The sequence below is a fragment of the Phytophthora sojae genome (assembly GCF_000149755.1).
Source record: "Phytophthora sojae unplaced genomic scaffold PHYSOscaffold_3, whole genome shotgun sequence".
NCBI lineage: Eukaryota > Oomycota > Peronosporomycetes > Peronosporales > Peronosporaceae > Phytophthora > Phytophthora sojae.
Window position 1 is genome coordinate 7,025,733 of NW_009258117.1, and position 14,595 is coordinate 7,040,327.

The following is a 14,595-nucleotide window of genomic DNA, read 5'->3' on the forward strand; positions in this document are numbered from 1 at the left end:
TGGATCACGATTGCGCTCAGTGCATCTACCTAAGTTCCGCTACGTACGGTAGTTAGAATTGTTTCCAGACGCTTCAATACGGGGGTGCGCGTTGTCGCGTAAGCGGCCGCCTCGATTTGAATGCCATCTTTCTTCTTAACCTTTTGTTTTAGCTTGTGGAGATGTTTAGAAATCGCCCCGCGTGTTCCGTGTTCGACTTTCTGGTTTCCAAATTGCTAGGCTGAGGGTTCAGTGTGCTCGGTTAGCTATCCGTATCGGTCGGGAAACGGATTGTGTGCCACAGCGAGGTATATGGAAACCATGCTGTGAGCATGATGCTCACAACAAATTTAAATTTGGGAATCCCAAAAATAAAATTCAAGAATCCCAAAATAGCCCAAGATAAAAATAAAATAATTCGGCCCGTCCGCACAGTCTCAGTCCAGTATCCTTTCGGCCGATGGGGCGTCTTGGCGTATCAACTCTCCTCCACCTGCTGCTGGCGCTGCCCGGGGCGCGGGGCGTGCTCCCCACGGGCGTTTTGTCGCTAGATCTGCTGCCGCAGACGCCGCACGAGCCCCCCGCCTTCGCGGAGCAGCTGTGCTCGCCCAGCGCCGCCGCCGGGTGGGGCGTCTCCCTGCCGGCCCGTCACGATTCCCGCTGGAAGACTTTGCTGCAGCTCCCGACTGACAACCGCGACGGGTGCGCGTCCTACCAGCTCCCCAGTGACGCTGCAACGTCGGTGCACGGTGCCGTGGTGGTCGTAGATCGAGGCAACTGCTCGTTCGTCGCCAAAGCCCAAAAGGCCCAAGCGGCGGGCGCCAAGGGATTAATCGTCCGAGGCACGAAGCGAGCGGTGTACGAGGCCGTGATGAGTCATAACGCGACCAACGTGAGCTCTGTGGCGAGTGGCAACGCTGCGGGGACAGCGAGTGTCGCCAATCTGGCGGTGGTGGCCAAACCCGTGTTCGAGTACGACTGCAGTCGAGGCGAAGCGTTCGTGGATCAATTGGCCACTCCAGTGTGGCAGACAGACGCGGAGGAGTGCAGTGGCGACCACCGCTGCGCCTCCAGGTCGTGCGTGCTGACGGGCCACACGGAGCTGCAGGAGAGCGGCAAGAAGCACCAGGTGTGCTGCATGTGGGACACGTTCGTGCTCATGGGCGCCACGAACCGGTCGGTGACCAAGGAGCTGGCCATCCCCGTGGTGTACGTGACCGTCGCCAATGGCCAGAAGTTGCAGAAGGCCATGGATAAATACCCGACGTCGCTGGTGGCGCGGACGTATCGACGTGAACTGCCGCTCATCGACTTGTCGTCACTGTTGCTGTGGGCTATTGGCGTGGTCACGGCGCTGGGGGCGACGCATTACTCGGCCAGGCCTCTGCGACGACGGAGCGAGAGTGTGACAGAGCGTGAGCAGAGGAAGTTGAGGGATGAGCCGGACGCGCAGCACGAGGAGGGACGAGAAAGAGCAGACAGCGAGCGCCAGGAGGAAATCTGGGAGCTGGACGCCAGACACGCAATAGGGTTCATCGCTCTAGCTGGGGTGTTTCTGACGGTGTTCTACTACGTGAAGATTGGCGGCGCGATCCCGGTGCTTTTCGCGGTGTCGGGTGCTGTTACGCTCACTCAAGTGGTAATGACGCCTGCAGTGGAGAGGTTGATGCCGAGCTCGGGGATCCGGGAAGTAACTGTGCCGTTGCTGGGCGACACTGCACGGCTGTCGGAGGTACTGGGTCTCATCCCGAGTGTTACGATCGTTGTGGTGTGGTACCTGCATCGACGCACGTTCTGGGCGCTGCAGGATATCATGGGGATCTCTCTCTGTTTCGTGTTCCTCCGCACGGTGCAGCTGCCGAACCTGAAAGTGGCTACGGTACTGCTCACGCTAGCGTTCTGCTACGACGTCTTCTTCGTGTTCCTGTCGCCGATTTTCTTCGGCTCGAGCGTGATGGAGGACGTGGCTACTGGCGGGCCAGCGGCATACACGAAGAGCGGCTACCCAGGTGTCGACTACTGCGAGCGCTACCCGACGTACCCGGCGTGTGTGGACCCTGAGCCCATGCCGATGCTTTTGGTGCTGCCGCGCGTGCTGGATTGGGCTGGAGGAGTCAGCATGCTCGGGCTCGGCGACATCATCTTGCCTGGGATGCTCCTGTCGTTCACACTCCGCTTCGACTACTCGCAGGGATCCACGAACTACTTCCGTCTGATGGCCGTCGGCTACGCAGTTGGCCTCGCGCTTGCTAATCTGGCCGTCATGATCACGGAGATGGGCCAACCTGCGCTCATGTACCTCGTTCCAACGACGCTGGGCACGCTGATCGTCGCGTCCAAGAGGAACGGCGACTTCCGTGCGTTGTGGGTCGGTGCAGGAGTCGACGATGACGACTCGTCCTGCATGAAGCGGCGAAGCGGTGACGGCCCCGGATACCGAGCTGTCCGATCGGAGGAGCCACCGACAGGAATCGTCATTGGCGATCCGATAGGCCGAGTGAACGACAATTCGCGAGGTGACCATGTGCCACTGCTGAGCTCTTCAAGGTCTTAGAGGCGCATCCCGTGACACGATGGCGACTAAACCGCCATCGATTTCGCCATTTTACCATTGTATTTGCTAATTCATTCTCATGTGTATGCTCCGAAAAAGTTTGGTCTGTTCTTGGCTTCGGTGTCTGTTGGTCAAAGCGTCGCTAGAAAGATTCGTGCATGGCCTCGATTCATGTTGTTGGTGAGCTCTTGGGGGCGTCTGGCCTGGCCTGGCCGGGTGACCAAGAAGCCTTCTCCGTCTCGCATGTGGTCGACTTGCTGTCGCTGCACCCGTCGTCCGAGTTCAGCTACTTCTGCAAGTGGAGACTTGTCGTCAGCGATCCGGTCAAGCAATCGCCGCATGAAGAACCGTCGTGGAAAGTCATTCAAGGAGAGACTCGAGGCCAAACGCAGGTTCATGCTGCATCGAGTGGAGGGAGTCTGGCCATGCCGGATTTGTATCGTCACAGCACTGACGTTTCACTCCCGAAGATGGACACGGTGTGGGCTCATCCCATCGACTTGCACCTTGCTCTGACCAACACGAATGCGTGGAATTGCTGGCCGAGACTGGAGTTCCAGGTGAGTCGAGCTTAATGGGAATGAGCCCACGACAGCTTGACACTGATTGCATGGCGTGGCCAGGTCTGGAGTTTGAATAGGCATCAACGAGAGGGATTGCGTAAGTGTACTGGAGCTTGCATCGGTCTTCCTTGATTTATGACACTAACGCAACTGTGCAGGTGGGGCAGCGAGCGTTCAGCTGCCTATGGTCACCAACGAGTACGTTCTCGATGTTCCGCTGGTACTACAGGAAGATCGATCATGGTTTGGGTCCGTAGCGCGGGCTATCGGTTTTTCGTCGCAGCACAACTCAAGGAAAAGTGGCAACTTAGAGGGAAAGAATGAGCGCGACGAAGTCATACAAAGCGCGGGGACGATTTACTTGCGACTTGCAGTTCTCAGTCGAGGGTTGAGTTGAACGCAACAAGCAGTTAGATGGAAGACGTGGCTATTACTAGGATTGCTGCTGCTACAGCTAACTACAAGCTCGTTCCGGGGCGTATAAACGCAAAGGATATGAAAAAATATGCAAGCCACTTACAGCACACTGCTGACGTCTCACTCGTTCATGTTGGACCCACTTAACTGGTTCAAGCAGTCGTTGTCGATCCAGTGCACGGCGTTCTCGAAGTGCGGGGCCTGTTCGTACACCCCATAGTATCCGAACTACACAAACAAATACCGTCAGTTCAACCAGTCACAATTCTCAATCCACACGAACACCGACCGATACATACCTTGTTCGACGCCTCCACGATGCAGTCCTCCAGCATCTTCTGCTTGCGCAGGATCTTGTCCGTCTCGGTGTCTTCGGCGTGGGCCTGCTCCTTCAACGCCATGATCTTCTCGGCGAAGTGGCTGCCGATCTGCAGCTGGAACTCGTCCTTGCTCATGAAGTCCTTGTCGCCGTTGTCCACGTCGTTCTCGCCCAGCTTCTTCAGGATGTCCGACGTGTCGCCCGATAGCTGGTTCTGGGTGTCGGTGGGCACCGTCACCGTCGTGGACTGTCCGTTGGGTCCCGTGGGGATCACCAGAGTGCTCGTGGTGTCCGACGTCTGAATCACGTCCACCGTCGTCTGCGTCGTGGTGCCGGTCGAGGTTGTAATCGTCACGTCCTGCTTGCCGTCAATGACCGGGCCGTCAGTCGTCACCGTGGCCGGACCAGTGGGCGTGTCCACAATAATCGGCGCCTGAGTGTCGGTCTGCTGGTTCGTGGGGGTGTTGTCGCCCGTCGGCACTGTCACCGTCGTGGTGTCACCGCCCGGGCCAGTAGGAATGTCCACCTTTGTGCCCTGGGACGTCTGCGTGACATCGATCAGCGTCGTGTCCGAGTTGCCCTGGTTGTCCGAGATCGTGACTTGCTGCTTGCCGTCAATGACGGGGCCGTCGAACGTGACAACCGCGGGGCCATTCGGAGTGTCGATAGCAATGGTCTTCTGGCTGTCGCCGCCTCCATTCTCAGTGGGTCCCTGCGGAGTCGTGTCCTGGACGCTGTTCTGCGGCACCGTCACCGTCGTCTTCTGGCTGCCGGAGCCCGTGGAGATATCCAACTGGTTGTCGCCGGTCGAAGTCTTGGTCACATCCACCGTCTCCTTGGTCTTGCTGCCGTCCGAGGTCGTGATCATCACGTCTTGCTTGCCGTCGTGGATCGGGCCATCAAACGTCACAACCACCGGGCCATCGGCCGTGATAACGTCGATTGTCGGGGCCTGAGTGCTGTCGGTCTGCGGGACCGTCACGATCGTGGTCTGGCCGTTGGTCGTGGGGATCTCCAGGTCTTTCTGGCCGTCGGTGGTGTCCGTCACCTTTACCGTCGTGGTGGTCGTGTCGCCATTGTTGTCCGAGATTGTGACCTGCTGATTGCCGTTGATGACGGGGCCGTCGATCGTCACCGTCACCGGGCCGGTGGGCGTGTCCACAGCGATCTGCTGCTGCTTGGGCTTGATGCGACGCACCTTCGGCAAGCTGTCGACCCCGGGCCACTCCGGCACCTCGACAAATGTGGTCACGTCGCCGGGGCCGATCGGGACCTCGACTGCGGGCTTGTCGGTAGTGCTAATCGTGACCGGCAGAGTCAACGTCGTGGAGCTGTCGTCCACGTTGATGATCGTGACCAATTGTTGCTTGTCAATCGTCGGGCCGTCGAACAGGATCGTGATCGGGCCGTTGGGAGTCTCGATAAGAACTTGCGGGACGTCGAAGTGGAAGTTGTCCTCGTGGTCGAAGTTTTCTCCGGTCTGTGACTGCGGGGCCTGGGTATCGTACTGGTTGTATCCGGGGCCGGGCTGCGGGTTGGTCTGGCCGTTCTCGTTCGTCAACTGCTGCTGGTTGTTGTTGAACTGGTATCCAGTGTCTGTGGCAGACTGCTGGTTATTGAACTGAGACCCGGTGCCAGGAGACAGGGTATCAGTGTTGAACTGAGGTCCCGTTTGGTCGCCCATGCCAGACTGCGCGTTGGTCTGTGGCACTGTCACCGTCGTGGTCTCACCTCCCGGGCCCGTCGAGATAACAAGAGTGTTCGTGTTATCCGAGGTTTGAATCACGTCCGCAGTCGTGTGGGTCGTGCTGCCGTCCGAGGTCGTAATCGTGATGTCCTGCTTTCCGTTAATGACCGGGCCGTCGGTCGTCACCGTCGCGGGACCCTGAGGGGTGTTCACGTCGATGGACTGCTGACCCTGCTGCGAGCCACCACCGCCGCCATTCTCGTTCGTCCACTGCTGCTGCTGTTGTTGCTGCTGGTTGTTGAGCTGAGAACCGGTGCCTGTGCCAGACTGTGGGGCCTGGTTGTCACCCGTGAAGGTGTCCGTGCCAGGCTGCTGCTGGTTGTTGAACTGACCAGTGCCAGACTGGGCGGCCTGGTTGTCACCCGTGAAGGTGCCAGGCTGCTGGTTGTTGAACTGACCAGTGCCAGACTGGGCGGCCTGGTTGTCACCCGTGAAGGTGCCAGGCTGCTGGTTGTTGTTGAACTGAGACCCAGTACCCGTGCCAGACTGCGGGGCCTGGTTGTTGCTCGTGAAGGTGTCCGTGCCAGGCTGCTGCTGGTTGTTGAACTGACCAGTGCCAGACTGGGCGGCCTGGTTGTTGGACGGATTGTACGGGTTGTACTGGTCTCCGTTGCCAGACTGCGGCGCCTGGGTGTCCATTGGCGGGGCCACATAGCCGCCACCGCCATTGTCAGCATCCGGGATCTTGTCCTGCGGCACAATGACAGTCGTCGTGTCACCGCCGGGCGAGGGAACATCGATCTTCTCATCGCCCGTAGACGTCCTCTGGACCGTGACAGTCGTGGTCACGACGCCACCTCCAGTCTCGATTTCCACCTTCTGCTGGTCGCCCTCGGGCGGGCCAACCAGGGTCACCGACTGCTGGCCGCCTCCGGTGGTTGGGATCGCAATGGGGGCGCTAGTTGGTGCCTCGGTGTCACTTGGCCCGGGCACGTCCGGCACAGAAGGAGTCGACGGAGCGCTTGGGGTGTCCGGGAACATCTCGATGTACTTCTGAGGCACCTCGATCAGCGTGTCGAAGCAGAAGACCTCCAGCATGTAGTACAGCGAGTCGATGGTAGTGCGGTCGAACGTCAGCTGCCTCTTCTTGCTCTACAGGGAGGGAGGGGGCCACAACCAGAAACACACACAGTTAGTGTCATTCTACCACCTGCAACAGTATCTACACTTTAACGCACCGTGATCATGGCCTTCTTGACGCAGGCCGTGTCGCTCTCGATCTTGTCGTCCAGCTGGCTGTTGAGGTCCTCCTTGACGACTTCGGGCAGGGCCGAGTTGGCGATCTTCTCCCTGTCGTCGGCCCAGACCTGGTTCAGGTCTCTCATGTACTCCGTGTAGGACACGATGCCGTCTCCGTCCTTGTCCAGCTCGTCGAAGCTCGGGTAGTACGGGTCGCCCATGGACTGGACAAAGTCCGGCACCTCGAGAGCCGCGGCCATTTGCTGCTCCGCAGGCATCGCGACCGCGCTCGTCTGCGTGGACCGCATCGTGGCGTAGCCGACACCGGCCGACGCGCCGATCAAGGTGGTGGCAGCGCCGGCCATGGCCAGAAGCTTCTTCTGCCGGCGCTTGCCATTGGGGTGGTTGGGCGCGGTCACGCGGCGAATGAAGCTCGTCTCTTCATTGCGGCCGCTCCCGTACTGGCTGGGAGACTTCATGGCCACAGCGATCCAAGAACGATAGTCTCTCTCCTGAGCTTCTCGAGCGATGTTTCTAGCGCAAGGCGAATCGGGAAGTGATCCTTTGGGGCGACCATCGCCTCCTCCAGTCCAAGATCCAATGCAATCCACTTGACAGTCGCGCATCAACGGTGGGTAATGCCCGGGAACAGTCTCCGCTCGGCCACTACGGGCCGCATATCGACGATCTTACATCTTACGTCCGCGATCCAAAAGATTTGGATGGCAGTGCTTGAACCGCCACCTTTTGGGCTAAGGGCCACAGGTCGATCTTGAACCGAGACCGCTCATTTCGAGCGTCTACCACTAAAGGTCACCACGTGCGGCTGTACACAACTTACGGTTTGGCCTTGCGAAAGACCGGGTGGCCCGCTTGTCTTGGCCAATGCAGCTGCGGTGCATGGGCGAGGTGGTCTCGAAGCAGGCCGATGTTGGTGCGGATGCTCGGTTTGAGCTTCCGTTGGTTCGAGAGAGCGTCGGCAGTTGATGCATGAGAGACCGGCACCGTCATCTCCCACGGGATGCGGACGGGCTCCACGACAAGTTGTCGGGTGAACCGCATCATTTGCGGCGCTGAGTGCTCATCTCTCGTAGCACGGGACGCTAAGATTTCGTCCATTAGCCCCTTTTGACGGTCTTGGGACAGCACCACGGGCTTCAGCGGCGAGCGCTCGGTCATGAACCGAGTTTTCAGCTCCCCGAAGCTCCTACAGCTGCCGGTTGTCGCTGGCTTGGGCCTTTCATTGTTATTGTTGCCTCCAGTAGTATTTGGGCTGCCTGTGGCAATGGGCCACGGCGGCAGGATGAGCTCGTCGTCCTCGAAGTCGTACAACGAGTCCGAGTCGGACTCCTCGGACCGCGTGGTCAGGGCCAACGCTGTCCTTGGATGGGCGTGTGATGTAGCACGAGCATGGCCCATCGAACGCAGTTGAGCCTGGCGAGAGGCCATGGCCAGCGGGGACTTGGGTTTGTTGGTGTGGCTCATACTCGTGTGGACGTCGTCTCGCTTCGAGTCGTCTTCGGGCGGCCGGACGAGGTCCTCCACTGAGCGGTGGCGCCACTTCTTGGCCAGGTACACGACGCTGCGTTTGTCTTCGTTGATGACGCTCGCACTGGCGCCGTGCTCCAGGAGGACTTGGGTGGCCACTTCGTTCCCATTCATCGCAGCAAAATGCATGGGTGTGTTAAGCTTCATGGACTTCGCGTTCACATCTGCCCCGTTAGCGATAATGTCACGAAGAAGCTGTCGGTCTCTGCAGAACGCTGATAGATAGTGTAGTGGGCTGTGTGCTTGTCTGTTCTGGTGCGAGGGGTTGGCCCCAGCGTTCAAAATCAGCCGAACAATCTTCAGCTGCCCTCCGAGACAGGCCTGGAGCAGAGGCGTCTGGCCGTCGGCATCCACAGCATCCAGCGTCGCGCCTGCAGCCAACAGCTCCTTGATCACATCGATCTCTTCCGTAATGATGGCCAAGTGAAGAGCGGTCCAGCCTCCTTCTCTGGTAGCAGCATTGATCTGAACCTTCCCACTACGGATCATGGCAAAAGTTACCTGTCGAAAGTTTTTGATGATGGCCGTGTGCAAGCAGCTTTGGCCCGATCCTTCGTCCAGACTGCTGAAGGTTGCGTATATCTGGTCCGCTGGGGTGTGCGCAAGAAATACGGCCACCAGTTTATCAATGTCAAAGGTCTGCTGCAGAGCGAGGTGAAGCGCGTTGGACCCCCTTCGGTCGCGTAAGTCGGCCTTGGTACCTTCAAGCTTCAGTAAAATCTCCACACAGGCGATGTGGCCGCGCAACGATGCCAGATGCAAGGCAGTTCGCTTTTCGTCCTGAGTCACGAGGTTTACAAGCGTCCTCACATTCTCTCGATGCGGTGGCTTCAGCAACTCCGCCAAAATACCGTCACTACCGTTGGCCGCTGCAATGTGCATCAACGAGTTCCCACTGCTGTCAAGACCCAGGAGAATCGTCTCCGTCTCGCACGTCAACATGCCCACCAGGAACTTGAACAGGTCCGTCAACCAGAACTCGGCCAGCACATGAAACACACTCTAACCAAATAAATTAGCACAAAAAAACTTACCCATGTTCAAGACAAATCTTACCTTTTGCATGTAGTCTTTGATGGTCAAGTCGGCTCCGAGTCTCAGCAGTAACTTCACCAATTGCATGTCGTTGGTCTTGCACGCACGATGCAGCGGAGGCAGTCCGGCCTTGTTCGTACTCATGAAATACGCTCTCTTGACGTCTCCTGGTGCCACTGAGAGGCTGGCCTCGAGGTACTCGAGAAGTCTCAACTCGATGGCCATGTTCCACTTGTCTGAGTCGGTCTTGAGCTGCGTCAACATGGCCGTCTCCTGCCTCAGTTTCTGCTGTTTCGCCGCCTCGGATCGAGCTTGTTCGGTCTGCAATTGGGTCGCGTAGTGGTCCTCCCACATCATCCGGCGGCTTTCGCGAGCTTCGCGCTTGCCATTGCGCAGCGCCTCGAGGCTTTCGGAGCAGTCGGAAATCTCGGAGGTGTTGAAATCCTCCGATCGGTGCACGAACTCGCGCTGGAACTTGAGCGCCGCCGCCACCTGCGCCTTCGGGATCTGTCCGCGTTGCCGCCGCCGCGGGGCCTCAACCATGGAGCGGAGCCGCTCCTGCAGCGACGCCATGGCAAAAATGGCGATATTTAGACCTGTCTTGGCTACATGTGTAATATTGCATACTACGTCACATGTCGCATATTTAGGTACTGTACTGCGCTCGCGGTCATTTAGCGACAAAGCAGTGAAGAGGAAGAGCGCGGTGAGCATGTTCGACTACGTTGCGCGCCAATACCGCTGGTACAAGCTCGAGTTCGGGCTCACGATGCTCAGCTGGTGGGAGGTGGCCATCTTCAGTGCGTCCCCCCGTGTTCATACGCCCAGTATTGGCCCCAATATAGCGATTTCTAACTCTGTCCTCCCTCTCTGTGCGTGGCAAACTCTGTACTAACAGACAGCTTCCTGCTGCTCGTGACCAGCGTCACGGGCTACTACGTCTACAACACGGGCAACTACATCGCGGGTCTCCTGCACTAAGAGAACGGGGAGGAAGAGCGTCGTCGTCCCCCCAACCAACGAAGGGATCGGATAACAGAGGAGGGAGGGAGACTTCTATATAGGGGAGTAGGCAGGTAGACAAACCTCCTGCAGCAGTGACGAGAGGGAGAAGAGTGGCTTCAATGCAAGGGGAGATCTATCTATCACACGCTGTCTCCCACCTTTTATTTTTACTTAAGGACCTGCGCGTATCTGGGAAGAATTCTGTAGTGGTTTCATGGGATGCCGTGCTCATGGTTTCACTATTCTTAGGGGGCTGCGTGGAGGGCAACGCTGTCGCCATCTTGGAGAGAGCAGCGGAAGACTAAAGCGACGGAAGATGGAGGACTTCGAATGTGATGACTTTGAGAGTGGGTGGCGTATTGGGGAGGATAATATACTCTATTGTGTGTGTGAGTGCTGACGCGTAGTGTTTCTCTAGAGACGCTGAAGGTGATCGTGGTAGGGAACGGCAATGCGGGCAAGACGAGCATGACGACGAGGTACGCCAAGGGCAGGTACACTGGCACGTACAAGAAGACGATCGGTGTGGACTTTATGGAGAAGACGGTGGAGTTGCGCGATCTGGGCGAGACCATCAACCTCATGATCTGGGATACAGCTGGCCAGGAAGAGTTCGACACGCTGACCAGCAGATACTACAAAGGTGGGGGGGAGGCTAGTTAGTCTATTAGCGAGCTGAATCTAACTTTATTTACTCGACTAGGAGCTGGAGCCGTCATTTACGTGTTCTCGACCGTGGATCGAGCGTCGTTTGACGACCTGCCCAAGTGGAGGCGCAAGGTTGAGGAGGAGTGCGGCCAAATCTGCAGCGTTCTGGTGCAGAACAAGATCGATCTGGAAGATGACGCGAAGATGACGCGCGATGAGGTCGAAGACATGGCCGACTTCCTAAGCATGCGGCTCTATCGCTCTTGCGTCCAAGACAACATCAATGTCGGCGAAGGTTTGTATTAACCTGTCCCCAATGTTCGCCCCATAGCTGTCTACTCACGTTGTCCTGTTCAGTCTTTCGTTATCTGTGCCGGAGGTTTCTAAAGAGTGGCGACGACGGCGACGAAATGGTGCACGCAGTCACGGACATTTCGACGCTGAGCCAGACCGTGAAACCCGCGGATATCTCGCGCTACCCTCCATCTCCAGAGCCCCACACGAAGCGGGAGATCTCGGATATCTCGGACATCGAATCGGATCGCACGTCGACTGCAGCTCCGTCGCCGACATCTCAGACTTGCTTAGGGAAATCGTTTCCTCCGTCTCCGCCTACAATCATCAATCGCGAGTGCGACAGTGACAGCGGCGACGACGCAGCACCCGATTCCCCCCGACGAAGTCGGAAGAAGAGTGACGATGTTGACGATGACCGCAGGCAAGTCAAGCGCCGGAGCTCTTCGAGACGAGAGGAAGAGCGAGAAATCCCACTAGAAACCGAGGAGTCTCCACGCCGCGCACCATCAGGACGCGAGTACGAATTCGACGATGACGATGACGACATTGAAGAGGACGAAGGTGCTAAATCGTCGCCCAAGTTACAACCAAGCAAGAGACGCACAAACGGCAAGAAAACGCACCCGCCTCCAGACTGCGTCATCTCCTAAGGAAGTTTGCAGTCTGCTAATATCAACTCAAGGCGTGCTTTTCCGATCTCCTTCAAATGCTGTTTTGTATTGAAAGATGCGCTGCCCCTGCCGTTGAGGGCTGCGCTTACCATTAAATCATTCCTACTGGCAAAATATGGTATGGTACGTCACTGCTTGTGTCTGGCAATGATTAATATTGTTCGCCGTGAATCCTCGAGCGGGACAGCGAATACAGGTCCGACAGGAAGCCGTCCTTGTCTGTGTGGCTGGTGCGTCCGTACCGAGGAGCTCGTCGGCTCTGCGGGCGGTGGCCATCGTCCGAGTACATGCTCAGGTCGAGGTTGTCGAATTCGGCGACGGGGGCGGCCTCCACGACTCCGAGGTCGAACTGGCTCAGGCCCAGACTCAAATGCGACTCGGTGAGCGGTAGAGCAGCCACCTCCGCTCCGTCGTCGCTATCGCTCGAGAGAACAGTGCAGCTACCGGTCGAGCTCAGCGTCTTGGACTCGGAAGTCGTGTACGGAGACCGGAAAGGGGGCAACGGGGCCGGGTACCGCTGCGCCACGTAGTTGGGCTCATACTGTCGAGACGGTGCCGCGTACTGGTCCAGCGGCGACTCATACTTCTTCTTATGCACTCGGTTCTCCTGCACGCGCTTGTTGCGGCCTTCCGTCTGCTGCCTGTGCGACTGAGGGTTGGCCGGGTACGGAGAGAACTTGTCCTCGGAATCCAGATCCGACAGCGACACCTCGTCGCTACGGTTGCTACGGTTGCTACGGTAGCTCTTGCTCGTGGTGCGGTCCCGTCCGGCCGCACTGCGCTCGCGGAGGTACTCGGGGTCGTCGTCGTCCTGGCTGCTCCAGTCGCTGGCCCAGTCGAGGTAGTTGGATCTCAAACTCGTCTCCGCTGCGGACTTGGAGTTGACGTTGCTCTTGGCCGACAGCTTGAGTGCGTTCTGGCGGCTGGAGGTGGATCGGGGCCCGCGGAGGGCGACGGGCTCCACCTCCGTGTCCGTGTCGGCGTTCGCGTTGCGGCCCTTCTTGATGCACGCCTCGAAGTTGAGCGCGTCGATGATGACTGTGTTGTTGATGCAGAGCTTGCAGAACCGCTGCTGGTGCGGCCGGCCGGTCTTGGCGTCGATGTGGTAGATGAAGCGGTAGTCCGAGCACGACTTGCACACGCTCTGGAAGCAGCCTGCGCACGGCCGGTTGGTCGACATGAAGGACCGGCCGTAGCAGATGTGGCACAGCGAGCTGGCCGGCCACTTGTTGTTCTGCGCGTGCTTCATCAGCAGCGAGTACTTCTTGGCCCGCGCGCTCTTGACGCAGTCCGTGACGTTCAGGAGCGTGCCGGCTACGACGTACTCGGCGAGACGCTGTGCTACCGAGTCCAGGTTGTACACGGTGGACCAGATGAAGCACTCGACGTTGGTCTCGTCGCGGTTGCGGTACAGGAAGCACGTGACCTGGTGCTCGCGCTTGATGCCCTTGATTGCGTCGATGGGCCAGTCCGGGTGGTCGATCGAGTGCAGCACGTGGTAGGCCAGCTCGTTGCCCTTGGCGTCTGTGGTCGTGCCCATGCGTTCGTACGCCAGCACGTCGCGGTGCTTGGACAGCCCCCACGCGGCCTTGCCAGCGAACCACTTGATACCTGCAAAACGGTAGGGCGCCTCGGCGCTGCGGGACTCGGTCACGTTCATAATGGCGCCGTCGACCAGCTTGTACTTGAGCAGCGTCTTGCAGGCACGGAGGTCGTCCGTGGTGTCGCAGTAGAGTCCGTCCATGACGTCCTCCACGGGGCCGTGGATCAGTCCCGTACCTTTGAACAGCGTCACCTGTGGGTCGCTCGTGCCGTACACGCTTTTGTAGATGTTCAGCTGGCCGCGTCGGCGCACGTGGATCCAATAGTCTTCGTTCGTGTGGCCGCCCTGGGACGAGTACTCGGCCACGGCGTCGCACAGGAACGAGGTGACATTGCGGTCGTAGCGCGCCTGCTCCTCGGGCGTGAGCTCGATCTGCGGGAACGGCGGGATTTTATCTGTCATGGTATCGAGTACCTGGCCAGCCCCGAAGCGGTTCGGTGGGCAGGCGAGGTGTGTGTGTCTTTCAGTGGGCCGGCCGACGTGCGTCCAATCCGGCAAATCTCCTTGTGAGATTGCGAGTCGAGGTGTATTCGGGGCAAGTGTAAGTGACGTCGTCGAGCCTGCCAGAGAGACGCTTTGGCGCACGAGCATTGTTCCCTTCACGGAATCTTGAGACCGGGACGTCCGTCTTTTGTCGCCAAACAGATCTCAAAGCGAAATCCGGCGGAAGGGGTCTCGGTGTCACGACCGCGCGGTTTGTGGATGGGGGAGCCCCGCCAAGCAGGGCTCGGCCAGCTTGTTCCGAGCAACGAACACGTTGTGCTGCTCGTCTACGTGGAGACTTGCAAGAGAGGGTTCAAGGATGAGGTGAGGCCGCAAAAGTTGGAAGGTGGACCGCGATCCGAAGCCACCTCGGCCTGGAAGGCATCCAGCATGCTGCTCGGTACACTGTAGCAAGCTGGTGCCATTGAAAGCGGCCCAAGCGTTGCAGCCAGCATGGTGGAACGCCTCTAAGCAGCACGAGTGTCTCCCGGTGGACATGTTCGAAAGGCATTAGTACACTGCACATAGAAATACATGTTACATCTAC

General features: G+C 58.5%; 8 protein-coding genes across 8 annotated transcripts; 4 read left to right on the plus strand and 4 right to left on the minus strand.

Moving 5' to 3' along the window:
• Positions 1-439: 439 nt before the first annotated feature.
• PHYSODRAFT_492490 (hypothetical protein) lies at positions 440-2,533 on the plus strand (the record flags this gene model as incomplete). Its single annotated transcript, XM_009525937.1, has 3 exons — positions 440-854; positions 909-1,382; positions 1,458-2,533. The coding sequence occupies 3 exons, from the start codon at positions 440-442 to the stop codon at positions 2,531-2,533; spliced, it is 1,965 nt and encodes a 654-aa protein (XP_009524232.1).
• Positions 2,534-2,691: 158 nt separating this feature from the next.
• Positions 2,692-3,108, plus strand: PHYSODRAFT_313677 (hypothetical protein; the record flags this gene model as incomplete). Its single annotated transcript, XM_009525938.1, has 1 exon — positions 2,692-3,108. One exon carries the CDS (start codon positions 2,692-2,694, stop codon positions 3,106-3,108), a length of 417 nt encoding a protein of 138 aa, XP_009524233.1.
• A 525-nt stretch (positions 3,109-3,633) lies between these two features.
• PHYSODRAFT_491558 (hypothetical protein) lies at positions 3,634-5,627 on the minus strand (the record flags this gene model as incomplete). The annotated part of the gene is made up of 4 exons (XM_009525939.1): positions 3,634-3,741; positions 3,813-4,130; positions 4,314-5,327; positions 5,544-5,627. Coding segments are annotated over 4 exons (1,524 nt in total), but the record flags the coding sequence as incomplete, so codon positions are not given.
• A 1,121-nt stretch (positions 5,628-6,748) lies between these two features.
• PHYSODRAFT_493551 (hypothetical protein) lies at positions 6,749-7,237 on the minus strand (the record flags this gene model as incomplete). The annotated part of the gene is made up of 2 exons (XM_009525940.1): positions 6,749-7,021; positions 7,082-7,237. 2 exons carry the CDS (start codon positions 7,235-7,237, stop codon positions 6,749-6,751), a joined length of 429 nt encoding a protein of 142 aa, XP_009524235.1.
• A 358-nt stretch (positions 7,238-7,595) lies between these two features.
• On the minus strand, positions 7,596-9,914 carry PHYSODRAFT_496444 (hypothetical protein; the record flags this gene model as incomplete). The annotated part of the gene is made up of 2 exons (XM_009525941.1): positions 7,596-8,888; positions 9,363-9,914. 2 exons carry the CDS (start codon positions 9,912-9,914, stop codon positions 7,596-7,598), a joined length of 1,845 nt encoding a protein of 614 aa, XP_009524236.1.
• A 139-nt stretch (positions 9,915-10,053) lies between these two features.
• PHYSODRAFT_329454 (hypothetical protein) lies at positions 10,054-10,322 on the plus strand (the record flags this gene model as incomplete). Its single annotated transcript, XM_009525942.1, has 2 exons — positions 10,054-10,141; positions 10,240-10,322. 2 exons carry the CDS (start codon positions 10,054-10,056, stop codon positions 10,320-10,322), a joined length of 171 nt encoding a protein of 56 aa, XP_009524237.1.
• Positions 10,323-10,662: 340 nt separating this feature from the next.
• Positions 10,663-11,683, plus strand: PHYSODRAFT_387258 (hypothetical protein; the record flags this gene model as incomplete). The annotated part of the gene is made up of 4 exons (XM_009525943.1): positions 10,663-10,693; positions 10,765-10,989; positions 11,050-11,289; positions 11,352-11,683. Coding segments are annotated over 4 exons (828 nt in total), but the record flags the coding sequence as incomplete, so codon positions are not given.
• A 430-nt stretch (positions 11,684-12,113) lies between these two features.
• On the minus strand, positions 12,114-13,967 carry PHYSODRAFT_247277 (hypothetical protein; the record flags this gene model as incomplete). The annotated part of the gene is made up of 1 exon (XM_009525944.1): positions 12,114-13,967. The coding sequence occupies one exon, from the start codon at positions 13,965-13,967 to the stop codon at positions 12,114-12,116; it is 1,854 nt and encodes a 617-aa protein (XP_009524239.1).
• Positions 13,968-14,595: the final 628 nt, after the last annotated feature.